Here is a 19879-nt window from a genome sequence, read left to right as displayed (position 1 = left end):
TGTCATTACAAGCGACATTGTTTCATAATCATTTCAATGCCTGTTTTCCCCTGCATTGTAAGCTAATCAAATGGTTGGGTAAGTAGTTTGAAAAATGAGTGTTATATCTTCTATGATAATAAAAGCATAATATGCTAATTAGACAGTACAACTGAATGACCTTCTGGACGTCCTTCCAGACAAAGCCGGGGCTGAGAGGGAAGCCCGAGTCCTGGGTACCAGAGGGAAGCCAGTGTTGGCAGCCAGGGGAGAAAGGCCTACTTTTGCATGAATTTCATACATCGGGCCTCTAGTAAATAAATACCTCAGGACACTCTTTTTTTCTTTTTTTAGATAGTTAGGGTGGTTATAGTACTTTAACCTTGGCCATCCCAAATTATTATTGGTGGTGTTGCTTGCAGTCTCTAAACTCAGGAAAAAGTTATGATCACCAGTTACTCACTGTATTCTCAACTAATCCTTTTGACTTCAATTTTTTTTTTTTTGTATTTTGACATAATAGTAGATACATAAGAAGTTGCAAACGAGTACCGAGAGGTCTTATGTATATCAGTCTAGTTTCCACTAATGATAATTTTTCTGACTTTTGTATCCTTTCTGTTTTCTCTCTCTTTACCTCTGCTTAATTAAAATAATTATTAAGGAGAAGGTATGATTAAAAAATTTCTTGATCACATTAATGTTTGGGAGGAAAATTATACTTCCAAAGTAAATACATACAGTTTTGTTTGTACTTTTTCTGTTCTGCTTTATTTTGTAAGAAATAAATGTTTCTAATGAGAAAACTTGTGCTTGTTCAATGTTATTTTAATTTGGAGTACAATTCCAGTTATATTTTATTCTTTGAAGGAACCAAAGAATAGTCCAGACTGTGGAACTGTAACTTTGTTCTTGGAGATAATGATGAAGAACCTTGTTAATTGATATTATGGTACTACCAGTGCTTTTACTGTTTAACTTTCTACCAGCAGGTTCAAGGCCATTCTGCCTTATACCAAATTTATTTATTGTACCAAGAAGAGGGATTATGAGGCTCTAATTGAGTGAATTAATAAAATCATTTAGATCTCTCTTGTGGCATTGCTTTTCCCCCCCTAATTTATTGCTATGTTTTTGTTTTTTATAATAGATAATGAACCAAAAGGGGCTTTGAGGAAGCTGATTCATGCTGCTAAGGTTTGCATTACTACATAAATAGAAAAAAAAAAAAGAAAATAGAACATGGATTAAACCCATATATCTTTAGTAACTATTTTTAAAGTCCATTTATAGTTATCAGATAAGTGATCAGAATTTTCAGTAGTGATCAGAATTATCTTTATCAGTTGCTTTTTTCTTTTTTATAATAACTTTAGAAATTCATATTGTTAATTTTTAGAATTTATCATAACAAAATTTTTCAAAGTCTGCATATATTAAAAATGTTTACTCAATTTTCTTTCATCTCTCTTTGAGCATTTCTCTTCCTCTGGTCTCAATATTTTCCTATGTGTATTGCCCAAGATCCTTTTTTTTTTATTCCTCATCCAAGGATATTTTTCTCATTGATTTCCGGAGAGAGTGGAAGGGAGGGAGGAAGGGGAGAGAAAGAGAAAGAAACATCATGTGAGAGAAACACATTGATTGGTTGCCTTCCACACTTGTCCCTACTGGGACTGGGGAACCTATAACTGAGGTACATGCGCTTGACTGGGAATCGAACCTGCAACCCTTCGGTCTGTGGGCTGACGCTCTAACCACTGAGAAAACTTGCCAGGCCCCCAATATTCTGTTTTATGAAGAAAATACTTAGTTTCATTTTCTTCTGGTTTATCCCTTCTTTTTTTCATCCCAATGGTATCCTGGTCTTTACCTTATTTGAGAAGTTTTGGTAATGTTTAACGATCACTTTTTTTTTTTTATTGTATTTTATTTTATTTTATTTTATTTTTTTATTTTTTTTTTCCAAATTTTCTATTAAGGTATTATATGTGTACATATCTTACCATTGCCCCCCCCCCCCACCCCACTCCCATACCTGCCCTCACCCCCCAATGTTTTGCATCCGTTGGTTACTCTTATATGCATGCATACAAGTCCTTCAGTTGATCTCTTATTTCCCCCACCTCTCCCTAACCTTACCGCTGTAATTAGACACTCTGTTTGATGCTTTACTGCCTCTGTAACTATCTTTTGGTTCATCAGTTTATAATGTTTTTCATTATCCCTAAATGAGTGAGATCATGTGGTATTTTTCTTTCATTGACTGGCTTATTTCACTTAGCATAATGTTCTCTAATTCCATCCAGGTGTCTACAAATGGTAGTAATTCCTTCTTTTTTATGGCAGCATAGTATTCCATTGTGTAGATGTACCATAGTTTTCTGATCCAGTCATCTGCTGACGGGCACCTAGGCTGTTTCCAAATCTTAGCTATTGTAAATTGTGCTGCTATGAACATAGGGGTGCATATATCCTTTCTGATTGGTGTTTCTGGTTTCTTAGGATATATTCCTAGGAGTGGGATTACTGGGTCAAATGGGAGTTCCATTTCCAGTTTTTTGAGGAAACTCCATACTGTTCTCCACAGTGGCTGCACCAGTCTGCATTCCCACCAGCAGTGCACGAGGGTTCCTTTTTCTCTGCATCCTCGCCAACACTTGTCGTTTGTTGATTTGTTGATGATAGCCATTCTGACAGGTGTGAGATGGTATCGCATTGTCGTTTTGATTTGCATCTCTCGGATAATAAGTGACTTTGAGCATGTTTTCATGTGTCTCTTGGCCTTCCTTCTGTCTTCTTTCGAAAAGATTCTATTTAGGTCCGTTGCCCATTTTTTTATTGGATCATTTATCTTCCTTTTATTAAGTTGTATAAGCTGCCTGTAGATGTTGGAAATTAAACCTTTATCAGTGATACCATTTGCAAATATGTTCTCCCATACGGTGGGGTTTCTTGTTGTTTTGTTGATGGTTTCTTTTGCTGTGCAAAAGCTTTTTATTTTGATGTAGTCCCATTTGTTTATTTTCTCTTTGGCCTCCATTGCCCTAGGGGCAGTATCACTGAAAAAGTTCTTTTGGCATATGTCTGAGATTTTGCTGCCTGAGGATTCCTCTAGTATTTTTATGGTTTCCCGTCTTATATTTAAGTCCTGTATCCATTTTGAGTTTATTTTTGTGTATGGTGTAAGTTGGTGATCTAGTTTCATTTTTTTGCATGTATCTGTCCAATTTTCCCAACACCATTTATTGAAGAGACTGTCTTGACTCCATTGTATGCTCATGCCTCCTTTGTCAAATATTAATTGCGCATATTGGTTTGGGTCGATATCTGGATTCTCTATTCTATTCCATTGATCTATATGTCTGTTCTTGTGCCAGTACCAGGCTGTTTTGAGGACAGTGGCTTTGTAATACAGCTTGAAATCTGGTATTGAGATCCCACCTACTTCGTTCTTCTTTCTCAGAATTGCTGTGGCTGTTTCTGGTCTTTTTTTTATTCCAGATGAATTTTTGGAGAGTTCTTTCTAGGTTTGTGAAATATGCCGTTGGTATTTTAATGGGGAGTGCATTGAATCTATAGGTTGCTTTGGGTAGTATAGACATTTTAATGATGTTGATTCTTCCAATCCATGAACATGGTATGTTCTTCCATCTGTTTACGTCTTCCTCTGTCTCTTTTTTCAGTGTCGTGTATGTTCTTCCATCTGTTTACGTCTTCCTCTGTCTCTTTTTTCAGTGTCGTGTAGTTTTCCGCGTATAGGTCTTTTATCTCCTTAGTTAAGATTATTCCTAGGTATCTTAATTTTTTTGGTGCCATGGTAAATGGGATTGCTTTTTTAGTCTCTCTTTCTGTATGTTCACTATTGGTGTATAGAAATGGCGTTAATTTTGTATCCTGCTACATTGCCAAATTCATTTATTAAGTCTGTTAGTTTTTTGATGGAATCTTTCGGGTTTTTTATGTACAATATCATGTCATCTGCAAATAAGGACAGCTTTATTTCTTTTCCAATTTGGATGCCTTTTATTTCTTCTTCTTGTCTAATTGCAATGGCTAATACTTCCAGTACTATGTCGAACAGGAGTGGTGAGAGTGGCTATCCCTGTCTTGTTCCTGTTCTTAGGGGAAATGGTTTTAGTTTTTGTCCACTGAGTATGATGATAGCTGTGGGTTTATCATATATGGCTTTTATTATGTTGAGGTATGATCCTTCTATTCCCACCTTGCTGAGAGTTTTTATCAAGAAAGGGTGTTGGATTTTGTCAAATGCTTTTTCTGCATCAATTGATATGACTCTGTGATTTTTATCTCTCAATTTGTTTATGTGATGTATCACGTTTATTGATTTGCGGATATTGTACCATCTTTGCATTCCTGGGATAAATCCTACTTGGTCATGGTGTGTGAGCTTTCTGATGTACTGCTGGATCCGATTTGCTAGAATTTTGTTGAGGATTTTGGCATCTATGTTCATGAGGGATATTGGCCTATAATTCTCTTTGTATTGTCTTTATCTGGAGTTGGTATTAGGGTGATGCTGGCTTCATAGAATGAGCTTAGAAGTGTTCCTTCCTCTTGAATCTTTTGGAATAGTCTGAGGAGGATAGGTTTTAGTTCTTTCTTGAGTGTTTGGTGAAACTTCCCTGTGAATCCCTCTGGCCCCGGGCTTTTGTTTGCTGGAAGCTTTTTGATGACAGCTTCAATTTCTTCCGTAGTTATTGGCCTATTGAGATGTTTATATTCTTCCTGATTGAGTTTTGGAAGGTTATATTTTTCTAGGAATATGTTCATTTCCTCCAGGTTGTCCAGTTTGTTGGAATAGAGTTGTTCATAGTATTTTTTAACAATCCTTTGTATTTTGGTGGTGTCTATTGTTATTTCACCTCTTTCATTTCTGATTTAGTTTTTTTGGTCCTTTCTCTGTGCTTCTTGGTGAGCCTGGCTAGAGGTTCATCAATCTTGTTTATCCTTTCAAAGAACCAGCTCTTGGTTTTATTGATCTTTTGTATTGTTTTTTTTTTTTTTTTTTGGTCTCAATGTAATTTATTTCTGCCCTGATCTTTATAATCTCCTTCCTTCTGCTTACACTGGGCTTTTCTTGTTGCTCTCTTTCTAACTTTTTGAGTTAGGTAATTTATTACCATTGTTTCTTGTTTTTTTCAGTAGGCTTGTAGAGCTATGAACTTCCCTCTCAAGACTGCTTTCGCTGTGTCCCATAGATTTTGGATTGTTGTGTTTTCATTGTCATTTGTTGCCATGATGTTTTTTATTTCTTCTTTGATCTCTCTGGTAACCCAGTCATTGTTTAATAGCATGCTGTTTAGTCTCCATGTGTTTGATTTATTTGGATTGTTTTTATTGTAATTGATTTCCAGTTTTATGCCACTGTGATCTGAGAAGATGCTTGATATGATTTCTATCTTCTTGAATTTGAAGAGACTTTGCGTATGACCCAACATATGGTCTATCTTTGAAAATGACCCATGTGCACTTGAGAAGAATGTATATTCTGTGGCTTTGGGGTGAAATGTTCTGAAGATGTCAATTAATTCCATCTGGTCTAGTGAGTCATTTAGGATTGATGTTTCTTTGCTGATTTTTTGTTTAGAGGATTTGTCCAATGGTGATTGTATGATTGTATTGCTTTCAATGTCTCCTTCGATATCCTCCAGGAGTTTTTTATGTATTTGGGTGCTCCTGTATTGGGTGCATATATGTTTACCAGAGTTATTTCTTCTTGTTGGATTGTTCCCCTTAGTATTATGAAATGGTCTTCCTTATCTCTTGTTATGTCCTTCACTTTGAGATCTAATTTGTCAGATATAAGTATTGCTACCCCAGCTTTTTTTCATTTCCATTCGCCTGAAAAATCTTTTTCCATCCCTTCACCCTCAGTCTGTGTGCGTCTTTTTTTCTGAGGTGGGTTTCTTGTAGACAGCAGATATATGGGTTGTGTTTTCTTATCCAATCCGTTACCCTGTGTCTTTTGATTGGGGCATTAAATCCATTTACATTTAAATTTATTATTGATAGGCACTTATTTGTTGCCATTTTTATTCTTTACACCTGTGTTCCTTCTTCACTTCCTATTTTTTTTTTTTTTACAGCAGACCCTTTAGCATTTCTTGCATTGCTGGTTTGGTGGTAATAAATTCCCTTAGTCCTTTTTTGTCTGTGAAGCCCTGATTTCACCTTCAATTTTGATTGATAGCCTTGCTGAGTACAGTATTCTTGGATTCAGACCCTTCCTTTGCATGACTTTATATATTTCATTCCATTCCCTTCTGGCATGATGAGTTTCTGTTGAGAAATAAGATGCTAGTCTGATGGGGGTTCCTTTGTAGGTAACTTTCTGTCTCTCTATGGCCACTTTTAAGATTCTTACTTTGTTGTTGGTGTTTGCCAATTTAATTATAATGTGCCTTGGCGTTGGTCTTTTGGGGTTCATTTTGCTTGTGACTCTGTGAGCTTCTTGGATTTGTGTGGGTTTTTTCTTCCCTATATCAGGGAAGTTTTCTGTCATTATTTCTTCAAACAGGTTTTCTATTCCTTGCTCAGTTTCCTCTCCTTCTGGAACCCCTATTATGCGGATGTTGTTTTGTTTCATGTTGTCCCAAAGTTTCCTTTGGCTCTCCTCCTGCTTTTTAATTTTTTTTTTCTAGAAGCTGCTCTACTTGGGTATTTTTTCCCTACCTTGTCTTCTAGCTCACTGATGCGGTCCTCTGCTTCTTCTAGTCTACTCTTGATGCTTTCTATTGAGTTCTTTACAGCAGCGATGTCATTTTTCATTTCTTCTTGGTTATTCTTCATTTCCTCTTGGTTCTTACTCATATTGTCGAATTTGTCTTCCATTCTTTTCAGCCACCTTATGACCATTTCTCTGAATTCTTCCTCTGACAGGTTGCTTGCCTCCATTTCGTTTACTTCCTTTTCTGGTGATGCTTGCTTTTCTTTGATATGTGGGCTGTTTCTTTGTCTCCCCATGGTCTCTCTTCTCTGGGTGTCTGGTTATGTAGTTCTCTCTCCCTTTCCATGGTGGAATGTAGAGCTCCTCTGATTCCGTGTGTTTGTGGCAATTGGGGACCGGTGCTCTGGGGTTCACAGCTGTTAGGTGGTTGCCACAGTTGTAGATTTTCAGGCTTCCAATAACATCCACTTTCCCCTTCAAGATGGCGTGGTCTCCATGTCCGATCCAGTGGCTCCGGGTGGGAACCCAGCAGCAGTTTGGGCTGCCCAGTCAGGCGACCCCCGTCCAGCAGTCCCCCACCTTCTCCTGGAGTATAGCTGTCCCTTAACTCACCAGGAGACACTCCCCGTGCGACGCTCAGCTGTTCTTTCTATCTGCTCCAGGACAAGGCTCAGGACACATATGTCTATTCCGCCGCCATTTTTTTTTTCTCCTTAACGATTACTTTAATCACACTTATATATTGAAGCCCTGGCCAGGTAGCTAGATTGGTTAGAGCACCATCCCTATATGCCAAGGTTGTGGGTTCAATCCCTTGTCGTTGCACATATAAGAATCAACCAGTGAATGCATAAATAAGTGGAACAACAAATTGACATTTTTCTCTTTCTCCCTCTCTCTCCCCGCTCTCTCTTCCTTTCTCTAAAATCAATTAATAAAAATTAAAAAACCTTATGTCTTGAAAATAAATAAAATGAGAGTAGCCACAGTTTAAGCATCCATCACTGATCTTCTCATTCCCTGTCCTGAAATTTACAACTATTGCTGACTTTTCTAACTTTCTAAGATGGAAGCTGCATTGGTAGTTAGTATTTTCTAGGCCAGTGGTCGGCAAACTCATTAGTCAACAGAGCGGAAAACCATGGCTCGCGAGCCGCAGTTTGCTGACCCCTGTTCTAGGCAATAATTTCATCAAAGTGATAAAAGAGATTCAAAAGGCTGGGATGGTATATTGAGATTAATGTTGCTTTTTTCCTTCTCCCATTCTTTGAAGTTAAAGGCTTCTTTAAAAACCCTAGAAGGAGAAAGAAAACAAATATACACTCAATTAACTGAAGTAGATAAAACAAAGGAAGATCTTACAGGTAGGTAACCTACCTATTTTAACGTTTTTCTAAATAATTCAATCTTGTTATAGAGAATGGTACCATGAATTGAACCAGTTGTGGGAAGATGCAATTTGTTGCTTATTTTTTTACTTTTGTTTCTTATTTTTGAAAAATTAGTCCTGAGTTGTTAGTTTTTGGTAAAGCCTTGTCTGTTTCCTCCATCTATACTAATAAAAGGGTAATATGCAAATGGTTGGGTCTCCCTCACATGTAACGACGCATCAGCTGGAGGCTGCGTGCGTAGCAGACATGGTGGGCGGGGACTTGCAGTGTCGGGGATGGGCAGGGTCATGGTGGGGGCCTCTGTGAGGCTCTGGGGGTCTGTAGGCCTCCGCCATGGCCCGGCTCAGGGTCCGCAGGCCTCCCCCTGCTCCGGCCTACTTCTTTGGGAAAATCCATCGAGGTACCCCGGATGGGTGGGCGGGGCCTACCTCTTTGGGGCGATGGATCACAGGGCTCTTGCACTGTAACAGGGCACAGGCCAGGCTGGGGTACTCCCCCGCCCCCCCCCCCCCGCCCTGAGTGCACAAATTTCATGCACTGGCCCATCAGTATTTATATAAAATTAAAATAATTAAATTACTTAAAAAACCTTGTAAAACCATACCTATGTTTGAATCTCAGTGTTATGTGTGTGGTATGGTTTGAGATATTGAAAAGTAGCAAGTTAAAACTTTAAAAAATCTTTTAATTGCGAAATTGACCTTCAGCAGTGGTATATTTTACAGATCTGGTTATAGTAAATTTTAATATACCTGCATAGTATATTAGCACATGCAAGAGTGCTCTTAGACATGTACAATGGAAGGTTTTTTTATTGAAACATTTTTAGTTTTCTTAAATAGTTGATATAAGTAACATACCATTATATTTAAAAAAAAAAAAAAAAGCATTTCGCTCATCTGGCATGGCTCAGTGGAACCTATGAACCAGGAGTTCACAGTTCAATGGGCAGGGCACATGCCCAGGTTGTGGGCTTGATTCAAGTGGGAGGCATGCAGGAGGGAGCTGATCAATAATTCTCTGTCATCATTGATGTTTTTATTTCTCTCTCCCTTTCCCTTCCTCTCTGAAATCAATTAAAAAATAATTTCATCATAACCATTTGCATAAAAAAAGAATGGAAGGGCATACTCATGTCAACAATGATTATCTTTGAATATGGAATCATGGGTAGATTTCTCTCTTTTTTTAAACTTATCTGTATTTTCAAAAATTTCTATAATAAGTGAATTATATTTATAATAAAACATTTTTTGAAAAGGTTGAACCACCTAGTGGTTACTCTACCACTGATTGGGATACACCCCCCCACCCCCTGCTGAAATAAGCTTTAGAAAATAAAAGATGAAAAGGTTGAACCATCCAAAAGGTACAGATTATTAAAAAATGATCAAAAGATCATAGACTCATTCACATAGTATTGATAGTTGGAATAATTTTAGATTTTGAAAAGTAGTATTAACTTAAGGTTTTGCTATATGTAATGCATAGGACTAAAAGCTATGGGAAAGTCTCTGGAGGAAAAGATAGGGAGCCTGCTTTCAAGGAAGCTGTATTTCAGTATATTAACAGACTCTCAGTGTGGAACTATTCAGTAAGTGCCAGAATACCAAGGAATTTACTCACCAGTTATCCCATCCCTTAATTCAATTAATTGCTTGGCAAATCTTTATTATTTTCTAAAACTAGTATTTGGAAACTCTGCCTGTACCCTCCTTCCAAATCTAACTTCCTTTTTGTAATGGATTATGAAAGATAAATTCCTACAATTGGTTTTCTCTGTTCATAACATGAAGGTTTTCTTCTAAACTGCTTTCCCTCTTTGGTAATCATTTAAGATACAGAGAATTTGAAACAAAATAGTTACAATAGAAGTACAAAGATATAGTGAAGATTTAAGTGTTGGTTTATTGTGTGTTTTTTATATAGGGATGATCCAATTTTAATAAAGTTAATATCCATCATTATTATTTGTTAAGGGACTGCTCCTGGCAGTGGTTTAAAGGTTAAGTCAACAGGTGTAAATTTAAAAATACCTTACAGATTTTCTGTTGTTGTTGGAAAGAATTTTGTTTATTAGTAATTAATTATTTTTGGTAATTTTTATCTGTATGAAATGTTAATATGCAACTCAAAATATTTACTCCTTTAATTTTGACTTTTAAAATTTTTCCATAGAGTGTATTAAAAATATCCAGACTGAGCAAGCATGTTTGCAGCCAGAAAATGAACATCTTGAAAATGAGAATCAAAAGCTCCAGCATAAACTTAAAGTAATGACTGAACTATATCAAGAAAATGAAATGATACTTCATAGGTAATAAAATATATGTTGATATCGTCACTGAATGGCAAATGAAATATTCCATATAAAGTTTATGTGATTAGCCAAAGTTCTGTTAATGATTGGGTTATATTTCCTCAATTCATTTTTGTTGTTGTTAATCCTCACCAGAATGTGTGTGTGTGTGTGTGTGTGTGTGTGTGTGTGTGTGTATACACACACATATATATGTATATGTATTTTTTAATACATTTTTACTGATTTCAGAGAGAAGAAGGGAGAGAGAGATAGAAACATGAATGATGAGAGAGAGAATCATTGATCGGCTGCATGCCCCTTACTGGGGGATGGAGCCTGCAACCCAAGCATGTGTCCTAACCGGGAATCAAACCATGACCTCCTGGTTCATGGATTGATGCTCAACCACTGAGCCACACTGGTCGGGCACCAGAGGATATTTTTCCATTGATTTTTTTAGGGAGAATGGAAGGGAGGGGGAAAGATACAGAGAGAAACATTGATGTGAAAGAGACATCAACTGGTTGCTATCCTTGTCCACCCTGACTGGGGCCAGGGAAGGAGTCTGCAACTGAGATACATGCCCTTGACTAGAATTTAACCTGCAACCCTTCAGTCTGCAGGCTGACACTAACCACTGAGAAAACTGGCTAGGGCTCATTAATTAATTTTTAAAGAAAGTTATTTGATCTTGAAATACTTTTTCTTCGAGGAAGAAAATGTGTAAATGATATTGGACTTTGAAGACTAGTTCACAAAATCATTTTTAACTTCTTTCAGGTAATCAGCAAATTATTGCTAATTAAAGATCCTAATACTGTAAGCTAGGTCAGGGAATCTGGGTGGACATCCTAGTAATTGCACTCTATCCATTAATTTCATTTCTGATATATGTAAAACTGATTCCTTTCTCCTGTGTAAATTGCTCCTGCCAAATTGATCTTTGTCTCAGTAAATGGCAGTGTTACTTACTAAGTTGATTATGGCAGCTGATCAAGCCATCCTTGGCTTCTCGCTCTTATTTTGGTTTGTTTTGTTAATCTTCACCTGAGCATATTTTTCCCATTGATTTTTATTTTATTTTATATTTTAAATATATATTTTTATTGATTTTAGAGAAGAAGGGAGAGAGAGAGAGATAGAAACATCAATGATGAGAAAGAAACATTGATCGGTTACCTCCTGCACGCTCCACACTGGGTATTGAGTCTGCAACCCAGGCATGTGCCCTGCCCAGAAATGGAACCATAACCTCCCAGTTCATAGGTTGATGCTCAACCACTGAGCCATTCTAATTGGGCTCCATTGATTTTTAGAGAGAATAGGAGGGAGGGGATGAGGAAGAGAGACACACACAGAGAGAGAGAAAAACAATAACATTGATGTGAGAGAGACACATTGATTGGTTGTCTCCTGCACGTGCCCTGACCAGGGCCAGGGATCAAACCTGTAATTCAGGTATGTGCCCTTGACTGTGAATTGAGCTGTGATCTTTTGGTGCGAGGGTCAAGGTTCTAACCACTTAGCACACCAGCCAGGGCAACTTCTCTCTTTTATATCCCATATTTATTCTATCTTCAAATTCTGTCAACTTTCTGTATCCTGAATCTGACTACTACTTTTTACCTCCTCCTGTACCAATAGTCTGATCCAAGCCATCATACATTAGTATCTGGCTTATTGCCATAGCGTCATGAGTGGTGTCTCTTTTTATATTCTTAACTTCCTGTTCCGACTTCAGTAGTATGACCCTTCTAAAAATAATGAGTATTATTACTCTCTTGCTTAGAACCTCCAGGTGCCTTCATATCACACTCAGAATTTAATCCAAAGCTTTATCATGGCCTATAAGATCCTACAAAACCTGGCCCTTGGCTACCTCTTTAATTTTAGCTTGTTTTCTTTTTCTCTCACCATGTTATAGCCACACTAGTCTTCTTGATGATCTTTATTTTTTATTTTTTTTAAACATATTTTATTGATTTTTTACAGAGAGGAAGGGAGAGAGAGTTAGAAACATTGATGAGAGAGAAACATCAATCAGCTGCCTCCTGCACACTCCCTACTGGGGATGTGCCCGCAACCAAGGTACATGCACTTGACTGGAATCAAACCTGGGACCCTTGAGTCCGCAGGCCGACGCTCTATCCACTGAGCCAAACCGGTCAGGGCTTGATGATCTTTAGCATGCCAAGTACATTACCCTCAGGGCCTTTTGAACATAAAAGGATTGAGGTGAAAGAAATACTTTTAAGTGTATCTTTTGGACAAAAATATGATAAATTATAGAATTTTAATGAGTAATTTTAAAATTTCAAAGAAACAATTTCTGTAGACACTCAAAGTAAGAATGAAAAGCTGAATAGAATCCTAGCTGTATACGTGTTGTTCACATTGTGATTTCATTCATTAGTTTGAAATGCTTTGAATTCCCAAAATATTGTATATTCCATTCTTACATTTAAATTAATATGTTCACTACTCAAATTCAGTGAATTATGACAGTGGTTGTTCTTCAGAGCAGAATATGGAGAGTTAATAGTACTAATAAAATGTTAATTTAAAAATTTTGCCTGTATACAGTGTGATTGGGTCATTTTCTAAATTGATGTTTTTTACTACTGATATATTGCATTACTAGCACTTTTCAAAAATATAGTATTGAAGAGAAGTGAAATGGCATAGAAGCTTGATGTGTTGCTTTAATATGTGAAAATGTGATTGTTTTTTAGTTATATTGTTGTGTTTCCTTTCACATTGTAATTTTTTCACGATTAATAAGCCCACCCAAATTCAAGGGGAAGGTTCATAGACTACCTCTCAATGGGAGGGGTGTCAAAGAATTTCTGGCCAATTTTTAATCTGCAGTCTGTAAAAGCACTTAAAAAATATGTATTTTTAAATTGATTTCAGACAGAGGAAGGGATGGGGAGAGTGAGAAACTTCAATGATGAGAGGGAATCATTGATTGGCTCTTCCTACTGGGGATTGAGCCCGCAACTTGGGCATGAGCCCTGACTGAGAATGGAGTCGTGACCTCCTGATTCATAGGTAGACTGTCAGCCACTGAGCTACAGTGGCCGGGCTCTTTTTTTTTTTTTTTTTTTTTAATCCTCACCTGAGGATATTTTTTCCATCAGTTTTTAGAGAGAGTGGAAGGGAGGGAGAGAAAGAGAAACACGGATGTGACAGAGACACATCGACTGGTTGCCCCCACACGCACCCTGACCGTGGCTGGGGATCCAACCTGCAACCCAAGTATGTATGTACCTTTGACCGGAATTGAACCCTTGACAATTGGGTGTGTGGGCCTACACTGTAATCACTGAACAAACTGGCCAAGGCTTGTAAAAGCATTTCTCTTCATCTTTAAACCAATTACACTTTTATGCTTTTCCTAAGGCGATGACTTTTATTTTCTTACACCCGTGAAACCATTGACTTGGGTGGAGAGTGCTTCCTAAGCAATAGGTAATATAGTGTGTAGAATATAAAACATTTATGGCTGTCTTATAGAATTTTTTCATTTGTTTATCATGTTCCTCCCCAAAGTTCATGAAGAAGGGGAGACATTCATAGTTAGGATGCCAAATGTGTTTTCCTGTGATGTTCACTAAGTATTTCTTGAGGGACCAATGTTATTAATGATACCATGTGAAACAACTTGGGTGATTTAGTATAATGGAACTACTACTTGCTAGCTCTATGCCTTGGTTCAGTTATTTAGTTTCTCTGTGCTTCTTTTTCTTTTGGTGAGTTGGCCTGGAAGACGAATCAATATTTTACAACTTAACCAACTTAAAAATTATTGAAACTGTTCATTAGTTGGTGACTTCTTGTCTAATAAATGTAATGCTTCTTTATATAAGAAGTCTTGATAAATAACAGTCATAATAATTTTTATTAATATTTATTTTTGATAATCTTAATTTTATGATGAATTCTTATAGAAAACTCTTGAAACTTTTATATTAATAGTATTGTTATTAGACAAGAGGCTTTATAACTTGAGTTTGTTTTATTAAATTCCATGCCAGAAATACTTACATAGGTACTTTGTTTTTCTTGCATGTGATGTTCTTAATGGTATTATGCAAATTGCTTTATGGGAAGCACCAGCTGTGACACAATTAAAGAGATATGATTGGTTATTTTATGACATATAATAAAAGAAATAAAACCCTTTTTGTTTTAAGGAAATTAACAGTAGAAGAAAATTACCGGTTAGAGAAAGAGGAAAAACTTTCTAAAGCAGATGAAAAGATCAGCCATGCAGCTGAAGAGCTGGAGACCTATAGGTATTAAATGTATTTTACCTCTCCCCTTCTCCTTCCCTTTTCCCTCCCCTTCCTCTTCTCCTCCCCCTTTCATTGATTTTAGAGAGAGGGGAAGGGGGAGGGATAGAGAGAGAGAAACAGTGAGAGAAATGGTGATCGGCTCTCTCCTGCACACCCCCTACTGGGGATTGAGCCTGCAATCTGGGCATGTGTCCTGACCAGGAATTGAGCTGGTGACCTCTTAGTTCATGGGTCGATGCTCAACCACTAAGCTACCCCGGCTGGGCTTACCCCTTTCTTTTTGAGGTGGGTATCCAAAAGCCCAATATCAGAAAAAATAACCAGAAAAAAATAATACTGCAATAACAACAAAAAATAAAAAAAATGTATTTTTGTTTACTGATTTTCATTTAGATGTGTTGCTATAATACAATTATATAGAAATTTTAAAAAGGAAAAATGCTTTTCTTTCAGTATGTGAGATTTTAAATCTCTCACATTAATTATATATGAACATGGGCAACCCTATTGTATTTTAATGTCAAGAAAATTATGAAGAGCCATTAATTTAAAAAATATTTCCTCTTTGGTACAAATGTGGGAGAATGTTTACAGTATTAATGAATTCAAGAATTATGCCACAAAAAGAAGAGTAAGCCACAAGTAAAGTTCTGAAAAAGTGTTTGTAAGATGATAAGTCTATCAGCAGTATACCAAATAGTTGTGATACTTCATTTAACATTAGGGAATTTAAGCTGAGTCTTATCCAAAAGAAGGAATTATCTTGTTAGTTTTATATTTCACAGTGGGCATTAATTTTCTACAATTATATTAAAATTAAAGACATCTGACTAAATCTTCCAAGATCATACCTCTTAAAATAAAAATGAACCAATCAATGTACCCTGTAAATCTTTTCGAGATCTTTGGTTTGGGTAAACCCAAGTAGTAGCATTCTTAAATCTTAATATTAAAATCATATCAGGAACAAACATACTTTAGAACCTCTTAAAGGTGGTTAACATGTGGAGTTCTGAACTTTTTCTTTTTACATGAAAAAAAGCATTCTAGGTGCTTTAATGAATATTTCCAGTAGAGTGTGTGTTCTATAATTTCTTAGTAAATATTAATAGTAGAATGATTATTTCTTCCCTATAGAAAGCGAGTCAAAGATCTTGAAGAAGAATTGGAGAGAACCATTCATTCTTATCAGGGACAGGTACACATGTGTATGTGTGTTTGTGTGTGTGTGTGTGTGTGTGTGTGTGTGTGTGTGTGTGACTTAAAACAATTCTGATTTGTTTGAATTTATATCTATTTTCATGAGGAATATAGTTACTTGACTAGTTGTATACCTTTCTTAAAGTTTTACATGTGGCTGTGGAACATTTCTAGGGAGCCAGAGATTCTGGGAAAAGAGATCTTGTTAAAGTTGCCATGTCTTCTGCTTTGGGAATGTGAATTGCATAAACCCGTGGTGGGCAAAGTGTGGCTCGTCCACAAAATACCACAGCCTGGGCGAGTCTATTTTGAAGAAGTGGCATTAGAAGAAGTTTAAGTTTAAAAAATTTGTCCCTCAAAAGAAATTTCAATCGTACTGTTGCTATTTGGCTCTGTTGACTAATGAGTTTGCCGACCACTGGCATAAACAAATGACATACAGGGTGAGGCAAAAGTAGGCTTACAGGTGTTCGTATGGAGGAATACATGCAGATTATGATTATAACTGTAGCTTTATTAACGGTATTTTGTGTACTTACAACTGTAAACCTACTTTTGCTCTACCCTGTATATAAGCATTAGGATTTTATATTCAGTTCAGCTAGTGTCTCTTAATTGGAAACTCATATTTACTTGATTACTGCATAAAATAGAAATATACTAGACAAAGTTCAGTTGTCATTACATTCAGTTTTGTTTTACGAGTAGAGTAGAGCATGTGTATATGAAAATTTGCTTTAAAATGTTACTGACTTTTCAAAGATGCTTGAGTTATTTTTGAGTTTATGAGTTATTTGCTAAATCATGGTGGTAGATGTGGATTTTTTTAATATAAGAAAAGTAGTTATCGGTAGTATTAATGATTTTCTTTTTCAGATTATATCTCATGAGAAAAAAGCACATGATAATTGGGTAAGTATTTAATTCTTTATTTTCAGTGCATTGCTTCTTTGCAGGGAGTTTATACTCTCTCTGGGGAAGGAGATGTAATCTTCATGGCTTCATTGTTTCAGGGCACTGGATTGTCACTAATTATTGTGGACAAATTACTTAAAATTCTCAGGGTCTGCTTACTCTTCTATAAAACAGTGGGATTGTACCAAGTTGTACACTAAGCCTCTTTTAGTTCTAAAAATCTAAAAATTTTAGTATCTGATTCTCAGTGTTGAATTACTTGATATACATTAAGAAGACCATCATAAGAAATGTGATGTCAGTCCTCCAGAGGAACTGTGTGAGGAAATCATAAGGATGCAGATTTTGAGTAATTATAAGAATTATCCCTGTAAGAGTTGTTAGAGGATGTGTCCCTAGGAGTCTTCAAGGAGAGCAGTTTGTACAGTGGGTGAATACGTGGGGTCTGGACTCACTGTCTTGGTTGGTATCACCTACTGCCAGTTTCCTTACCTATAATTTAAAGATATCATTATACCAATTTCAAAGTTACTGTAATCCTATATAATAAAAGCCTAATATGCAAATCGACCAAACAGCAGAATGCTATGACGTGCACTTACCACTAGGGGGCAGACACTCAACACAGGAGTTGCCTGCAGGCCCCAGGCCAGCCAAGGCGGGTGCCAGCAGGGGCCACTGATTGCCCCGCCAGTCACCCCACAGATCGGCCCTGATTGCCAGCCAGGCCTAGAGACCCTACCTATGCACGAATTTCATGCATCGGGCCTCTAGTCTATACTAATAAAAGGGTAATATGCTAATTAGGACGTCTTTCGGACGTCCTTCCAGACAAAGCCACAGCGGCTTCGAGGGCCTAGGGCTGGCTGCACAGGAGAGGCGCCATCATGGGAGAGGTGGGCGGTGCTGTGGGCCAGTCCAGTGCCACCGGTCCAGCACCACGGCCCCTTTTGGAGAGGCGGCAAGAAGGCAGCGCCTGCGTGAGAAGGTGGCACTGCGCTTCCTTCTGCAGAGGCGGCATGGGACAGGCCGTAGCATGGCCCGGTCCCAGTGCTACCCCTTCCGCAGAGGTAGCCACTGAGACAGCAGCGTGGGCCTGTTCCAGGCGCCACGCTTGCGCAGAGGCTGAACAGGGTGCAACCTGCTGTGCCTCAACCTCCCACAGCCCCTCCCCCAGCCGGCCTGGCCCCAGATCGCCACCTACCCACCAGTGGGCAGGGGCAAGGCCAGCGCTAAGAAGTGAGGGCCGAGGGCCAGCAGCTGCGGCAGACGGCAGTGGCAGCAGCAGCAGGTTGATGGGGGCAGCGCCTTCCCCTGATCAACCTAGTTGCCTCCTGCAGAGGAGGACATCCCCTGAGGGCTCCTGGACTGTGAGAGGGGGCAGACCAGGCTGAGGGGACCCCCCAGTGCATGAATTTTCATGCACCAGGCCTCTAGTCTATACTAATAAAAGCCTAGGTGGTCCTCACATGCAATGTCATCACAAGATGGCCGCCATTAGATGGCCACCACAAGATGGCCTCATGCACAGCAGAGGCAGGGCCAAGCGGCCGCTCCACGTGGTGAGGCCTGGGGGTCCCGCGGCTTTGCGCGGTGCGGAGGAGGCCAGTCCCAGTGTCTCTGCCACCTTGTGCGGAGGAGGCGGGTCCCGGCGGAGGAGGCGGGTCGCGGCAGGGGACAGCAGTTGGGGGCGATCAGGCCAGCAGGGGAGGGCAGTTGGGGGTGATCAGGCTGGCAGGGGAAGGCAGTTGGGGGTGGTCGGGCCGGAAGGGGAGCAGTTAATCATCAATCAGGCCGTCAATCAGGTTGGCAGGGGAGTGGTTAGGGGACGATCAGGCTGGCAGGCAGAAGCAGTTAGGGGCAATCAGGCAGGCAGGCAGGCGAGCAGTTAGGAGCCTGTGGTCCCGGATTGTGAGAGGATGTCCAACTGCCGGTGTAGGATGACATCCCCTGAGGGGTCCCAGATTGGAAGGGTGCAGGTCGGGCTGAGGGACACCCACCACCTGTGCACAAATTTCGTGCACCGGGCCTCTAGTATATATAAAAAAGGCTAATATGCTAAGTGTCTGTCCAACTGGTAGCTATGATGCGCACTGACCACCAGGGGGCAGACACTCAATGCAGGAGCTGCCCCCTGGTGCTCAGCTCAGGCACAGGGCTCATGGCTGGCAAGTGCCACTGCCGTGGCACAAGCCTCTCCCAATCAGGACTGACTGTGCATGAGCCTTCAGCAGGTGCAGCAGGGCCAGGATGAGTGGGAGTTGCAGGCAGGAGCGGCAGGTGGTGTTGGACTGCTGGTTTCAGCGCAATCCCCACTGGCCCGTTGGATTGGGCCGAAACTGGTAGTCTGACATTCCCTGAGGGGTCCTGGATTGCGAGAGGGCATAGGCCAGGCTGAAGGACCCCACCGATGCATGAATCCATGCACTGGGCCTTTAGTATATATACTGTACATTCATTAAATAAAAGTTGAAACCATATAGAAAGATAAAAAGAAGTAATCAGCAGTATTTCTTTAATTTATCCCATACTTTTTTATTTTATTGAATTTATGGGTGACATCCATATATATATATATAAAAGGCTAATATGCTAAGTGTCCGACCGTCCAACTGGTTGCTGTGATGCACACTGACCACCAGGTGGCAGACACTCAATGCAGGAGCTGCCATGATGCGCACTGGCACAACGGACCTGGCACCCACAAAACAACACTTGGCTTCCCCCAAGTGGGACACAGGCCCCGCCACCACCCCAGAGTGACACCCCACCAAATCGCAGCTGAGGCTGCCGAGACCCCATGGTGCAAAATGCGGCCCAAAGCCCAGTCCAGCCCGGAAATGGTGGCTGTGGGAGCTGGGTAATGACATCGCATAGCAACACCCGGCTTTCTCTCCCTAGAGATGAGTAGCCTCCTTGCAGTATTCAGTCTAGGAACACGACTTGCTTTATAGCCAGTTGCAAATAAACAAATGTGAAGCATTTTCCCATGCCTCACCTCATTTGATCCTCACAGAAATCCTGGAGTAGGTAGGTAGGAGACTTGGTGGAATCCTATATTCTTTTCACTAGCCAGAAAACAGAGATTTAGAAAGTTTAGAAA

The 19879-nt window shown here is 39.2% G+C and overlaps 1 protein-coding gene across 8 annotated transcripts in view; it reads left to right on the top strand.

Annotated features, from left to right (window-relative positions):
- Positions 1-19879, top strand: part of MIA2 (MIA SH3 domain ER export factor 2) — a 139970-nt gene that overhangs the window by 74100 nt on the left and 45991 nt on the right. For all 8 annotated transcript variants that reach the window (XM_080640862.1, XM_080640859.1, XM_080640858.1 and 5 more), the window contains 6 exons: positions 1130-1176; positions 7944-8034; positions 10240-10378; positions 14560-14661; positions 15799-15859; positions 16738-16773. In XM_080640862.1, the coding sequence (XP_080496988.1) occupies positions 1130-1176; positions 7944-8034; positions 10240-10378; positions 14560-14661; positions 15799-15859; positions 16738-16773 (476 nt within the window). The remainder of the gene's footprint in view (positions 1-1129; positions 1177-7943; positions 8035-10239; positions 10379-14559; positions 14662-15798; positions 15860-16737; positions 16774-19879) is intronic.

Source organism: Plecotus auritus (assembly GCF_963455305.1).
Source record: "Plecotus auritus genome assembly, chromosome: 1".
NCBI classification, from domain to species: Eukaryota; Metazoa; Chordata; class Mammalia; order Chiroptera; family Vespertilionidae; genus Plecotus; species Plecotus auritus.
This window is presented reverse-complemented; position numbering and strand designations above follow the sequence as displayed.